This window comes from Rhipicephalus sanguineus, chromosome 1, assembly GCF_013339695.2.
Source record: "Rhipicephalus sanguineus isolate Rsan-2018 chromosome 1, BIME_Rsan_1.4, whole genome shotgun sequence".
Lineage (NCBI taxonomy): Eukaryota > Metazoa > Arthropoda > Arachnida > Ixodida > Ixodidae > Rhipicephalus > Rhipicephalus sanguineus.
Genome location: NC_051176.1, coordinates 60,578,815 through 60,592,701, shown reverse-complemented (window position 1 = coordinate 60,592,701; position 13,887 = coordinate 60,578,815). Strand labels below are relative to the sequence as shown.

Here is a 13,887-nt window from a genome sequence, read left to right as displayed (position 1 = left end):
TGAGTGAGTCTGAGTCAGTCGACTCACGAGTGAGTTCTCTCACTTCTGCGTGGAGGCAATGAGAAGTAGACTCCAACCTTTAGTTGCCACTGCGTGCCAGCCACATGCCACATGCTCTGGCTGGTGGTGATAGTTGCCGCTTCTCCCAAGAACATAAAAGCAACAAGAGAAAACCACACAAACTGTACTGAGGCAAATCATTATAGCACAACCAGTGTCATTTACTGATATGCTTTGTTGTTCGCGCAACAAGAGCGCATCAAAATTTAACAAAGCAGAGAACAGGACACAAGTGCATTCTGTTGCTGTGATATGGAAAATGAGTTGTACTACAAAAAGCTTGCGAGACAAGAACATACGCAACGAGATTTTAAGTAAATTGAATGTGTGTTCATTACACTTTCAACTAAAACCTTTATTTTGCAATCACATGTGCTATTTATACAAAGGCATTGGACGGATAACAAAGCCAAGTAAATAACAAACAAACATAGTGTACAGAACTTCCACATGCCATCACTGCAATCGGAATGTGTCTTGTCATTTCAAGGCAAGAAATCTAGAAACCTCTTTTCTTTATCTCACAAGGCCAATCAATGACGGCACGCTCACACATTTTTCTTTAAAATTTCGCAAAGGGTATCAAACTGACGGGTCACCTGAAAGTGACAATAGAAAATGCACTGCTTTGCGGCGATCGCTGCAGTCTTTGCTGTCATTGTGCGAGTTGCCATGGCAAGAATTGGAAGTACTTTCGAGAAAGGTGGAAGAATTGTGTGGTCGCTGTGTCACCTGCAAGATGTAAGCCGCAATTGTAAACACAGTGCTTGCTTCATCAATTTGGCATCGCTTGCAAGCTTGTGCAATGCAGCGCACAAAAATGCCATTTGTTAGCTTGTTTTTCCATGCACAAGTGGTGCAACCCTCTGTGATTTTGGCCAGTGGTGTGTCTGGATCTGGATACATGGTGGGTATGGGGAGTTTTGAAGCTCATATAGTTGAAGAACTCTGGCTGCAACTACAGTGCCACTCGCCACCTCCGCTTGTGGCTGCCCCATGCAACACTGCTGAGTTTTCAAAATGAAATTCTGTAAATGTTGGTCCCAACTACACAGTGAGTGGGCCCAACTATACTGCAGGCAGATGTGACAGGTATTGGCTGAATTTGTGAATGGTGTGCTGGAGAATGATCTCGGAGGCTGCGTGCTGATTTGTGTAGATACTGCAGCTGCACATGTTGTGTCTACCATGTGCTGGCACCATGCACATCTGAATCAGAAGTAGTGGCCATGCTCAAGTTCATGACACACAGCAGTAGTCATTTGAATTTAGAAAAGGCACTAACTTCTGCAACTTGTAAGGGATCATGGGGCACCAGGGGGGGGGAAGATAGAAGCGAGTCTAAAGGAAAGTTTACCTGCCCAAGATGGGTATCTACACTACTGAGCACAGGTTAGGGAAAACTGCTGGGTACCCATCAGCACTAGGAATCGAATGTGGTACCTCCCACACTGGAGACGGACGCTCTACCATTTCAACACCTCTGCTGTAAGTGTGGTGGCATAGCGTTTGGGTGACACGTTGCCCACTTGCCCCTCCCGCCATGTTGTTTAAAGTGCATGGCTAGTACCGTAACTCGGCCTATTCTTGGCTGGTTATAAAAATTGTTGTGACAGGGTATTCGTGAGGCAACAGTCAAATAGTTATTCTGTGATAATGGTATCTCAGAAAGGAGAAAGGTGCCTTTAATTATTTCGTACACCTTGTTTTTTGTAGTGAGCACTGGGCCGACTTATTTACCATTTGACAGTAGGAAGTTTGGCTGCAGTTGGTTTGTGAACAGCATGGTGAACAATACAGAGAACAAATAAAGAAAGGCCAAATGCATGTGCATCTGTTCATGTTATTTACTGCATTTAAGAATGTTTATGAGGCTGCTTTAGACGAATGAGTGATTATCTGCAAATGTTTGTTTTTAACTGCAGGCAGCAAAGTGCTCCTCATAAGCAATGATCGCAATCTCCGCAACAAGGCCATGATCAACAGCATTGACACATTGTCAGCCGACGAATTGGAGAAAAAGCTTTTCCCGCCGGCTGCCAAAAGCAATCGTCGACGGACCCCGCTGCCCAAATCATCCACCAAGCAGCAAAAGCGCAGTTCCCTGTCGCTGCAATCTTCGGAGCACAGACTCGGTACGTATAGTAGCTGGCCAAACCAGAGTTGACAGATACGCAATGGCAGTAAAGCTAGAATTCGCTAGACTCTTTTGTTAAATTTCTTACTGTGGTTTGCAGCAGTAAGAAAGAAAGGAGCAGATTATAAAATAGGGCAATGTAATAACTGTGTTTCATTGCTATTAAATATTCATTGCCCAACATGTTGGCTTGAGTGTTGTGGTTGCTGCGATACACTGGTAAACAAGCCTCTAACCATTCAGTGCTGGCTTTGCTGTGGCTGAGTGAAATGCAGCTGCATAGGTAGTCAAGATCAGGGCTAAGTTCAAAGATTAACCACAGTTAAAAAGAAAAAGGAATATGTGGTGTGTGGTCACTCCTATACCTACCAAGAGTTTTTTTAATATGATAATTTTGTTGAAGTTAAATAGAATGTTGAAATGACATTTTTCAGAGCACCCTGAATAATTTGCTGATTGTTTCTGTAAATCATTATAAATTTGGTGACCAAAAGTTGGACGTGTCATGGCATCATGATACACCGACTCACTCCATTCTTGCTGCATCTGTACACGTTACAGAAGATAATTGCCAATTACCACAATAAAGTTGTTACAACAGTAAAGTTGTTACCAACCAACCAAATTACTACACTATGAAGGTAGTTTATTACTTTTGCATTATTTTCTTCCCAACTTTAACATTGAAGAATTGCAGCAAATAAAACTAACCTGCCTGGCTCTTTTTTCTTTTTGTACGTCCTTTGCAGTCTTTCACTTGTTATCAAAATTGTAAAAGAGTTGAAACTTGGGCAAGTTGGTTTTGGTCCATGATGGTGTATAGCACTGCGCGCGAACATAGGAAAAAAAAGGACAGAGTAGAAAAAGATTGCTCACTTCCAGCTGATCTTTATTTTGCAGAAGAGCAAAATATATATGTGCAGAAAACGATAAGTACAAGCCTAATGAGAACATTGTCAAGTCAAATCACTTTGAGTGCATGCCCACAATTGCTCTACAACCTGGCCAGGTAATCACGCCGAAGCCGTGACAGTGCAGCGGATGGGGTGCTTACACAGCAGTCACCTAGCTTGTGTATCTTTTTTGCTTCTATTACCTCACTTGTTAGCTTCGACCTCATGTTATCTCATGCTTCTGTTAGATATGGTGCTGGGGCATCTTGGCATTCATTGCTGTGGCTGTGCTTGCAGCCCCCTTCTTCATCTGTGTGCGATATTGGCAAGGCACAGGTTGCAGCTAACCTGTGTGAGATACAGTCAAACCCGGATATATCGAACTCGCAAAAAACGCTTGTCAGTTCGATAAAAGGCATAATTCGATATAAGCCTGCTAAAGAATTGGACGTCATAAATTCACATACCATTCATAAAAGCACTTTATTGACGAAGCTAGCTTAGTTGCGCTTGAAATAGTCTTCCATTTTTTTTCTGTTTGAGCAACTTTGCTGCCGGCGACAGCACACATTTCTATACATGGTCTAAAGAGTCTGAGCAGGCGAAGCCGCAACTTTCCACATTCGCGCAGAAGTGCCGGGCTAGTGCGAGAGCACCAATCACCTCTGAGGATGTGGGTAAAGGATTGTCGTTTCTTTGGTCATTGTGCCTGCTTTCACTTGTGCTCGGTACAATGTCGGCAATGTAGTCTTCGTTTTTGAGCTCACCCGTGGTTGCGACATCATCATCTGCACTCACAAGCTCGTCGACCGTTGACCCGTCAACAGCTTCCGGAAATTTCGATAGCTCGCTCCAAACTTCGGCAACGCCGGCAATGGTGTTGCCGAAGTCGACGAACCACTTTTACAGTTGACGAACCACTTGTACACGGTTGCCTCGACGTCTTCATACACGGCTGTGCATACGCGTCGGGCGCCACGGGCACCGGGTCTTTTGACCGCTTTATCTCTAATCTCCGCCTTATTCTTCAAGATCGTGCTCCTCGGAATCTTGTACGCTGCCGCGACGTCCGACTTCTCACCACGTTCGACTCGATTGATAATTTCGAGCTTCACGGCGAAAGGCAAATTCTGCTGCTTCACGCTAGCCATCACGGCACAGGTGCACGGTGCTAAGCACGAGAAATGCAGGGAGATAACTCACACGACCCATGCGCTCGCACGATGAGAGTACAAGAGGCCCTGATTGGCTGTCTCAGCAAGCTCTGCAGGCGGGTCAGGATCATTTTTTGCAGGGGGGTGACGGCGGCTCGACTGACGCGGCGTGGTCATGGTAGGGAGAGCGGCTCATGCGCCGCCGGGTTAAACCACTTTTGGAGTGAGCGGAGGGGAAAAGCGCCAGTTTCCCCGCCGCTGCGAGGGAAAGCCAACTTCCGGGGGCACTTTTGCCCTGCTTGACGTTCGATGTATCGAGAGTCGCTGCTATTCTTGTTCGATGTAACGGTAAATTTCGCTATATATTCTCACTGAAACTATACCGTGTCCAGAAGTTGTTCGATATACAGGATAATTCGATGTAAACGGGTTAGATATAGTCTGGTTCAACTGTAATAGAAGCGAGAAAGATACAAAAGCTAGGCAACTGCTGTGTAAGCACCCCATCCGTTGCACTGTCACGGCTTGAGTGTGATTATCTGCTTGCCGTGTTGTAGGACAATCGTGGGCACGTGCTCAAAGTGATTTGACTTGACAATGTTCTCACTAGGCTTGTACTTATTGTTTTCTGCACATGTATATTTCGCTCTTTTGCAAAATAATGATCAGCTGGAAGTGAACACTCTTTTTCTACTCTGTCCTTTTTTTCCTATGTTCGTGCACCGTGCTATGTGCTGTCATTTATTAAAATTGCTTTGCAAAGTTTTTGTCGCAGCATCCCTCATTTTCTTGTGAAAGATCAGCAGCAGCACTCAAACATGCTTGATGTTCATGCTGGAAAGATGGACAATGTTGTAATGTATGAAAAACATTGTGCAGAGGACTGTGGCTACTAAATGCACAATTTTGTTGTGGGGCACTTTGATGAGGTTCTTGCATTTTGATCTGTTGTTTCTGTGGTTCGGAGTAGGCACTTCCTATAGGACCAATAAAAAAGTGGAAAAAATCGACCATAAGTGATTTTCTGGCATTAACTTTCAAAGCAGCCATAGCAGCATCAGTTCACATATCGTCAGCCAACAGCTGATAGGCTGCTTAGGATGGGTAAACAAATACAGAGCGCTTGTGTTTGCCAGTCCAAACATGATTGTCTGAGAGGCAACCACGTAACACAAAGAGGTAGTTCCTGCAGAATTATAGTGCTTAAACCTGAACTGGCTGTTGCAGCTTGCCTCGTCAATAAAGTGTTTAGTTGCATGTAATTGGTTACTGAAATATGTCGTAAAACTATGATTGCTGAGTGAAAAATATCGATTACAAACATTCGAAGCATCGATGACACACGATTGGTTATGTAATAAGTGTGGTTCCTGAGATTGCTACAGCTATCAAGGTCGAGCACAGGCTAATGAAAGGTGCCTAGCACTTTATATACAGTAACTCTATGCGCCACCGATGCACAGCGTCCGCAGCGGCTAACGAGGCTTGGTAACGCTCTATGCGTACTACGCCAACTACGCGATTGTACGGAGTGTTTTTTTTTTAGCACCACCTGTTTCCAACCTAGCCTTCTGCAACACAATGCCAGCCAATTTCGCTTTGCTTTGTGACATCACAATAATGTTAATCATTGAGGTCAGGCATTGCAGAACCAACTTGAGTGTTCAATTAAAATGTGATTAAATGTCGTTATGATGAATTTACATATTGCACAAGAGATACCTTTGTTATAGGCAATATTCATTCCTCATAAGGATCCATTTATTATTTGTTGTTTAGTGAAAACATTCTAGATTTGATTTTTCATATCCGATAATTCATTACACTAATGTTTGTTTTATCAGGGAATCAACGTATGTGTTTTTCAACCTTCTTAAACTTGCCTCGTGTTGTCCCTTTATGTGCAAGATGTACAGTGCTCGTCAAATGAAACCCGAACACCAGAAAGCCTTCACAGTGGTCAAACTGGATGCGTGCACCTGTCAATGGTGATAACTGGACGGCGCGCGCTATACCATGCGAAGGCTTGCCGCTGTTCGGGTTTCATTTGACGAGCACTGTACACAGTAGAGTTTGTCAGTACACCCCTTAAGGTGAGGCTGTGTTGCACTCTTTTCGTAATTTATTGCTAGCCTTCTTGATGTCTTTTATTTATTCTGCAGGTGCCAAGCAGGAGCAGAGTGACGCTGCCAAGGAAACATCAGCCGCATCAGACACTCCTACTGTACGTGATCTTTGCTCGTTTAAAATGGTAGGGGCAAAATGCACCAACTGTCATATACTTAGCTTTAGGAGGGCTTTAAAGGATCCCAGGTGGTTAAAATTAATTAGTACTCACCCTCACCATGGTGTGCCTCATAATCGTATCTGATGTCGTATCTGAATCGTATCCGAGTATATGAAGTGACCAGCCCTCTTGGCTCATACAGCCCGTCGATTACTGTTTATTTCTCACATAATAGGGTGCGCACCACCTTTTACAACTATCACTGCATGTGGCTGTGGCCCTGTTGCTGCCACATGCAGCAGTGATTACTTCTGCAGTATGGTCATAACAGTGATCACTTTTATGGTGATACAGTAAAATACTTCTATAATAAAATCTACAATAGGATTTTATTTCACTTGTACTTTATACTGAACATCATAGTGATAATGATGGGAAATTTTCTTTTGGAGTGTGTCAATATTAAATGCTTCAGTGTCCACCTTAGGAGCATGTATCTATAATATATAATCACACAATTCTGGTGCTAGCTATAATAGACAAGAGAAGGCAAGCCATGCAATGCAGGAAAGGAGCATGGGCATTGGATTGTAGCAGCAAGGGTGATTGTAGTAGGTGCACGGAGAGGGTCTTGAGCTGTTGTTGTGGTGCCTGGACAGATTGCTTTCATGCTTCGTACCGGTAGCATATGCCTTCATGTTACTGGCTCATCTTAATCCAGTGTAATTTTCAATAAATCTTCATTCTTTTTGAAATCGAATGTTCTTTATACTACTGACGGCTAGCAACTGCCCTTATCATTGCTATCACAATAATGGTTGGGAAAGCTGTAACTCAACAAAAAAATAGCACAGTCACTATACAGTCGACGTCCGATTTCCCGGACCCTCAAGGGACCGCGAAAACGTCCGGAAAATCGGGCAGTCCGGAAAAACGAATGCACGTGAAAACGCACCTTTTGGTACGTATTTTCGCTGAAGGAGAGGGTCAAGGCCGGAGTACAAGATTCCCATTTCAATTCAGCCAATGCATCGTTTAGGTAGCTCTGAAAAGAGCCGTCTGTAAAAAAAAAAAATACGACGTGGCCGGCGCTACCGCATAGGTCAGCACTTGGGCGCAAAGAAGTCGCTTATTTTCTTTTGCACGGTCCGCTTGCCCGCGATCATGTCTGCCTCAATTTCAGTCAACGTCATGTTGCCGCTGTACACCGATGACAGTGTCATCAGTGCTCGCGTCAACTCCGAGCTCGTTGGCTGTGTAGGAGCTGGCTCTTCGTTCTTGGTGTCGGAGTCGTCGGAATCCTCCGTAACTTGACGAATGATTTCGTCATCGGTCAACTCCGCACATAGCTCGAGGTCTTTGTCAGCATCGGTGAAGCCTTCAAAGGTTATCCCGGCTAGAATCGACCCGCCGACAGCGCGCAGATCGTCGAAGGCAATGTCCGCGGATGGCAGTTCGTCACGCACGCTGTCCACTTGGGGCGAGACGGCTGTCTCGGCGTCGAGTGCGCGGGCGAAGACGAAGGAGCAGTCGGTGCCATCGCTGTAACGGCGAATCTGCTTGACGAAAAGCGCAGCACGAAACAGCTAGGAATTCGGTGGATGCTGAAGGTCGGAAAACGTGATCACTGAAGATAGCACGCAGCAGCAAACGATCAACCGCAGACACGACCGCAGAGCTGGCAGAGCTGACAAAACAACACGTGAACGAACACAGTGAGGTTTGGCTTGGCTACTGTAGGCTTGGCTAAGCTACGGCTGGCAACGGATTGACACGTGCGGCTTCGAGGTTACGGCGGCCGCGGCGCGGTGCGGCGGTGCGGCGGTGCTGCTGGCAACACCTGCGATGCGAGTATGGTGGTTCGAGGATATGAAAAATATCAAAATGGCGGCGTCGGTGGTGACTTTGGGTCGGCGGTTAACAGTAAAAAGTCCGGGAAACCGGATGGCGAAGGCTATAAGCGTCCGGAATTTCGGACTTTTTAATACATTGACTCTATGGGGAACTTGACGGTGCCACAGATGAGTCCGGGAAATCAGGCATGTCCGGAATTCCGGGCGTCCGGGAAATCGGACGTCGACTGTAGTGACTTTTCCCCACACTACTGGGCCATATAGCTTAGCTTCCTCCTCGGGGTTGAGGGAGGGGGCTCTGCAAAGTCTGTCGTACTTGGCTAATTCTATAATGTTCTGGTGAATCGTATCATCCTTGGGTCATTAACAAAGACAGATGTTGCCTTATTGGAACTTTTTGGGCATTTCTTCTTGAGAGTGAGTTTTGGGTTTAAATTTAGAGGTTTTACTTATATCCTTATAAATTATATATATATATCCTTATAAATAAATATATACTTATAAATTTAGAGACTTTTACTTATATCCAGCATTTGTACATGCCTTGCAGGCCTTGCATGCCGTACATGCCTTGCAGGCACAGTACAGTGACAGCGAGAAGTGAAAGGGGGGACATGATACACAAACATACGTTAGCAACACTAGTATCTCTTTTCATCGAAAGGTTTCAATGCGCGTGATGGCTCTGCTGAGAAAATGTTTTGTTGAGATGTGTAGAGGGCAGGAGCACCTGGTGGCATAGGAAAAAATCAAAATGCCACGCCACATGACTGCATTATGAACTCTGATTGGCTGAGGCACATGTGACGTGGCATGCAAGGTGTGCTTCTTCACCCTTTCATCTTTCACTTTGTTCTTTCACTCGGTTATGGTGAGGCACGCCGATGCTCGATGCAGGAACGTACACCGAAGAGCTGTACTCTAAAATGGGCCCACGGGATGATTTAGGTGTTCCAAGAATGCATACCCTTTTATTACCTTGGTGGCAGAGTTCAAGAGTTGGCATTATTTGGGTGCTGAATAGCCTGCAGAATGATGCTGACTAGCTGCTGAAAATGTTCAGAAATGCAGGACGCAACAATGCTGCTGTTTTGACTTTCAGGATAAATAGGTAATCGGTCTGTGCCCACACCTGGCACTTGCGTAATTGTGGGAACATGATGGTATGACCAAATGCACCATTATTTGTGTGGCCATCTCTGTCATGGTCACTCTTCAGTGATTGCAGTGATGTTCACATCCATGAAGGCCAAGACGAAGATCTTGTTCATATGGACCAGTGGTTGTGCTTTGTGTATTGCGGCACTCGCGGCTCTTGGGTATTTCGTGGAGGCTACTGCAGTCTGTTGTGCTGCATTTAGCATAGGAACGCCTGAAAAAGGGGGGTTGCTGCTAATGTCGGTCAAGGTTCTAGTATCTTTCGCAAAATATCCAGTTCTGAGTGATTCTGTGTATTTTGCTTTTAGTGATTTTTTTCTCTTTTGCCATGCAGTTACTCCTTGCTCTAGTAGCATGCCTATTTTATTTTTGTCATACTACCAGTACGTTGTACCACCACGAGCACCCGGCAGAGACGCCGTCTCAACAGAGGTTCGTGAAATCTTGCGGAGAAGCCTGGATCTGGTCCTGAAGAGTGAGCTGGAAAGTGCATTCGGGTCTATCTGGTGAGGGAGCGTTGCAGCCAACTTACGATGTGTGCACACAGGGGGGTGGCCTTGCTATTCTACTTTGCATGCTTATGGGAAATGGCAAAATCATTAATGAAAACCAGCTAACTTCATTTCACAATGTACTCTCGACATTGGAAGTTTGCGCGCCATTGTGTCTGAGAAAACTCGGACACAGCAGTGCTTGCAAATATAGCTGATGAATCCGTACAGTGCTATATAATTCACCAAGGCTGAAAATTTGAATACCAGCCCTCTGATGTACTTGCATTTTTCTCAAATCCTATGGTTTGTAAACTGCTGATGGAAACTATGAGCATTGTGCAGCGGTGCCCCAAAGGTGCTTTATTCCTGGACTGCAGTGTCCAGAAGGAAATGAAAAATTGGCATTACGAAAGAATATTTGTGCTAAAAAAATACTAATAGTGTAAAGTAGCACCTTAATGAATACTTCAAGATTAGGAAGATGGTTTGGCTTGTATGAGCAGACTGAGAGATATCATAAGATGTCAGCAGCTATTGTTTTTTGTACACATGGATTTCTGTACTCTTCCAATGCAGCTTTTTGCTTTGTGGAAAAGTGAGAAACATTCTTATACTTGAGGGTTTTGGAGAAAGAACTTCTTTTGCGATTTGAAAATTTGTATGGAATCGGTACTAACGAACTTTCCAATCTCAGTATCAACCTGGCTGCACTAATTAACGTTTAATTAGCGTATTTAGATAATTAGTAAACAAATAAAATACAACTTAATTCCAAATGTCTGCCAGTGTCCTGATAATTCAGTTTCTTAAAAATCGCATTTGTATCTTAAGTGTTTCATATTCAGGAATTTCGGCAGCCTTAGGAAAAACACCCACTATTTTCACCTGCTAATGGTGTTCCCATGTGTTCTACCGTGTCATGCCTTAGCTATGTGCTTCGTGACGATACACACCTGTCCCCTGTAATGACATAATCTGCATTAAGCTTATAAAGTAGCGTTATGTAAATTAGCTGAAGTGAAAGACAGGCAGATTATTCGTATATACTGTGAGCTCATTAGGGTGACTTGTTGGGCAAATTGGTACATAGTTCATGGTAAAGGGAATGCCAGCAGCACCAAAAGAAAACCAATGCAAGAAAACAGAGACGGGAACAGGAAGGATGCTGGGAAGAATCCAGCATCCTTCTTGTTCCCGTCTCATTTTTTTTCTGGTTTTCTTTTGGCACTGCTGGCATTCCCTTTACCTAAAACTGAGCTGCTTTTGGCATGACGTTTCGTTCAGGTGTTCACGAGAACAACCTGTAGCAGCTAGGAAGGGTTATTAACCATGTCTATAAAGTGTTGTGCAGGAATGAGCAAATAACAAATTAGACGTTCAAAGCGAATACGAAGTGAATAGTGATTTGGTCGAACAATTTTGAATAGAGTAGTTCGAACAGCACATATCACACATTATGAATAAAAGAGAATTTTTATCGTGAACCAACTAGCATGCACAATATCTTTATGAATTGGAACTAGACGTGTGCGAATGTCACATGTTTGATTCGCAGGGAAGTGGAAGCAAGATTTGAATAGCAGTAGGGTGCACGTTATAAGCGCTAAAATATGTTCCGTTTTAAAATTTGCTATACTTGGCGCACATAAGCTCGTATAGCACACTTTTAGACTTAAAGAGATAATTAGCTGAGGTGCAGGTAACATACCGGGTGTTTCAAGAAATGTGTCCAAAATCCTCAAAAATCAGGAAAATTGAATACGTATGTGCTGTCTTCACAATTGCTTTTTCTGTAGCAGCAGACATGTTAAAATGGTTAAAGACATCATTTGGGACATTAATTAAGAAAGTTAAATTAATGAACTTTTTAATTAGTGGAGTTAGGCGGTTATGTCAAATGGGGAATTGAAGTTCTTCATGCGGAGAACCCATGGAAGCTTTGAGATTTAGAAAAAAATGGCCTCCAGTAATGATTGTGTCGTAATGAAATTCAACCAGATTCAAAGACGAAACCGGAACCAAAGCACCAATGATTGCAACAAGCAGACAAGCAGAATGACATCACTGTTAAGGACAAAGATTACAGAGGTGTAGTTCTTCCATGTTCGTTAACGTATGTGCATCATGCGTGCTATAATTGCAAGTGCAGCCTGCACACCCACAAAACGAATTCGGTTGATGGTTGATATACCGACGCTCACTCAATCTGGATGCCTCAGAAGAATGCGCAGTTGCATTCTTCCACCTTTCAGTTTCGGTTCCGCCGCTGAATTTGGTGGAATTACTTCGCAATTATTACTAGAGGCCGCTTTTTCGAAATCTCAAAGCTGCAATGGGTTCTTCGCATGAAAGACTTCAATTCCCCATTTGACATAACCGCCTAACTCCACTAATTAAAAAGTTCATTAATTTAACTTTCTTAATTAATGTCCCAAATGATGTCTTTAACCATCTTAACATGTCTGCTGCTACAGAAGAAGTAATTATGAAGGCTTCGAGGAAATATGTCATTTCCCTGATTTTTGAGGGTTTCAGACACATTTTTTGAAACACCTGGTGTATATTTAACCTTGAAGTGTGGCTTCGCGACCGTGCGGATTTCCCTTGGATAGGTGGATTCATGGCATAGCAGCCTTGCACTGCAGTGAAGCCACCTTTTTATTGGGGGGGGGGGGGGTTAATGCGGTCAAATATACGTCTATTTGTTCATTTCGAATACTTCGAAGTTTTAAATAATTTAAATTCTGGTCAAAACGTATAGCGAATACCGTAATATTCATTCTAATTTTCGAAGTGCTCAAATGAGAGAGTAGGGCCCATCTAATTCTGCACTGGCTGCTAGATGGAATCGTGTGGGCAACCACTGAGTTGTAGTAAACGCAGTTGTGCTTTCTTTGTTGAACGAGAGGCTGTGTACTCACATGTCCTTGTATGTTTTACCTGCTTTTGTCTAATGATCATTTGCAAGTTTAGGCGAATGTTTAATAAATATTGGAACACAGACTTTCTTGTGGTGCTCTGTAAAATCGGTTCTATGATTGATTCAGCATCAGATATGCGACAAAAGTGTAACCCCATTTCTTTCTGGTCAATGCTGTGCAAAGGCTACGTGTTGTTGACTTCAAGCCACCCTGGACTGAAGAGACTGCCCTACAGTGTATCCTCAGGTGTGTTCTTGATTCTTCATGCTGCCTTTCAATACTTATGCCATTGGTTGTGTGTGCAATGAATGTTGCAAAGCATCCAGTAAGTAATGTCACGAAGGGGCTCGGTTTCTTGTGTCATCCAAATGACGGCCTAACCTAGCCTTGTATACATGTAATACATAGTATCTTTATTTTATGTTCAGCAGTGTCACATATTGTACGCATTACAAAAAAGAAAAGCAACAGACTATAAATACAGTTGATTACAATTGACAGTTAAATTCGACTGTGACGGGAGTGAGAAAAATTGGTGCCGAGTTAGCTGGCAGGACGAGGTAAGCAATAGGCAGAAAAAAAAAGCGCAGGGGTGGAACAGCAGCGCCATTAGCGCCATTGTGCGCCAAACTTGTTTACCTGCGCCAATCTGTGCCAAACCACCCTTGTTGCGCCAAACTCATTTATCAGCGCCGTACTGATCCCAACACCCGAACTTAGCTGCAAGGCGTGACAGCCATCAAGCCCCGTGCCCAAAAACATGGCTGAAACATTGTGTTTTCAGTTTCATCGAAACGGTTATGGTTTCAGTTTCATCAAGGCTGTGATCGGCTATGGAGGTTGGCATATATACATTAGCTCTGGTAGCCATGTATATTGAGCAAAACATTTTGGACACTTTGCCTGCACTTGTTAATTCGGTTCGCTTTTGTGGTGAGGTAATTACGCATTTTCGCTTGTGACCTTTGGTTTTATTTTTCCTTATGTGGG

The 13,887-nt window shown here is 43.8% G+C and overlaps 1 protein-coding gene across 3 annotated transcripts in view; it reads left to right on the top strand.

The window, feature by feature from the left end:
• The window catches only part of LOC119391925 (uncharacterized), a 129,948-nt gene that overhangs the window by 39,359 nt on the left and 76,702 nt on the right, over positions 1-13,887 (top strand). For all 3 annotated transcript variants that reach the window (XM_049414472.1, XM_049414471.1, XM_049414481.1), the window contains exons 8-11: positions 1,986-2,195; positions 6,407-6,468; positions 9,867-9,988; positions 13,081-13,143. In XM_049414472.1, the coding sequence (XP_049270429.1) occupies positions 1,986-2,195; positions 6,407-6,468; positions 9,867-9,988; positions 13,081-13,143 (457 nt within the window). The remainder of the gene's footprint in view (positions 1-1,985; positions 2,196-6,406; positions 6,469-9,866; positions 9,989-13,080; positions 13,144-13,887) is intronic.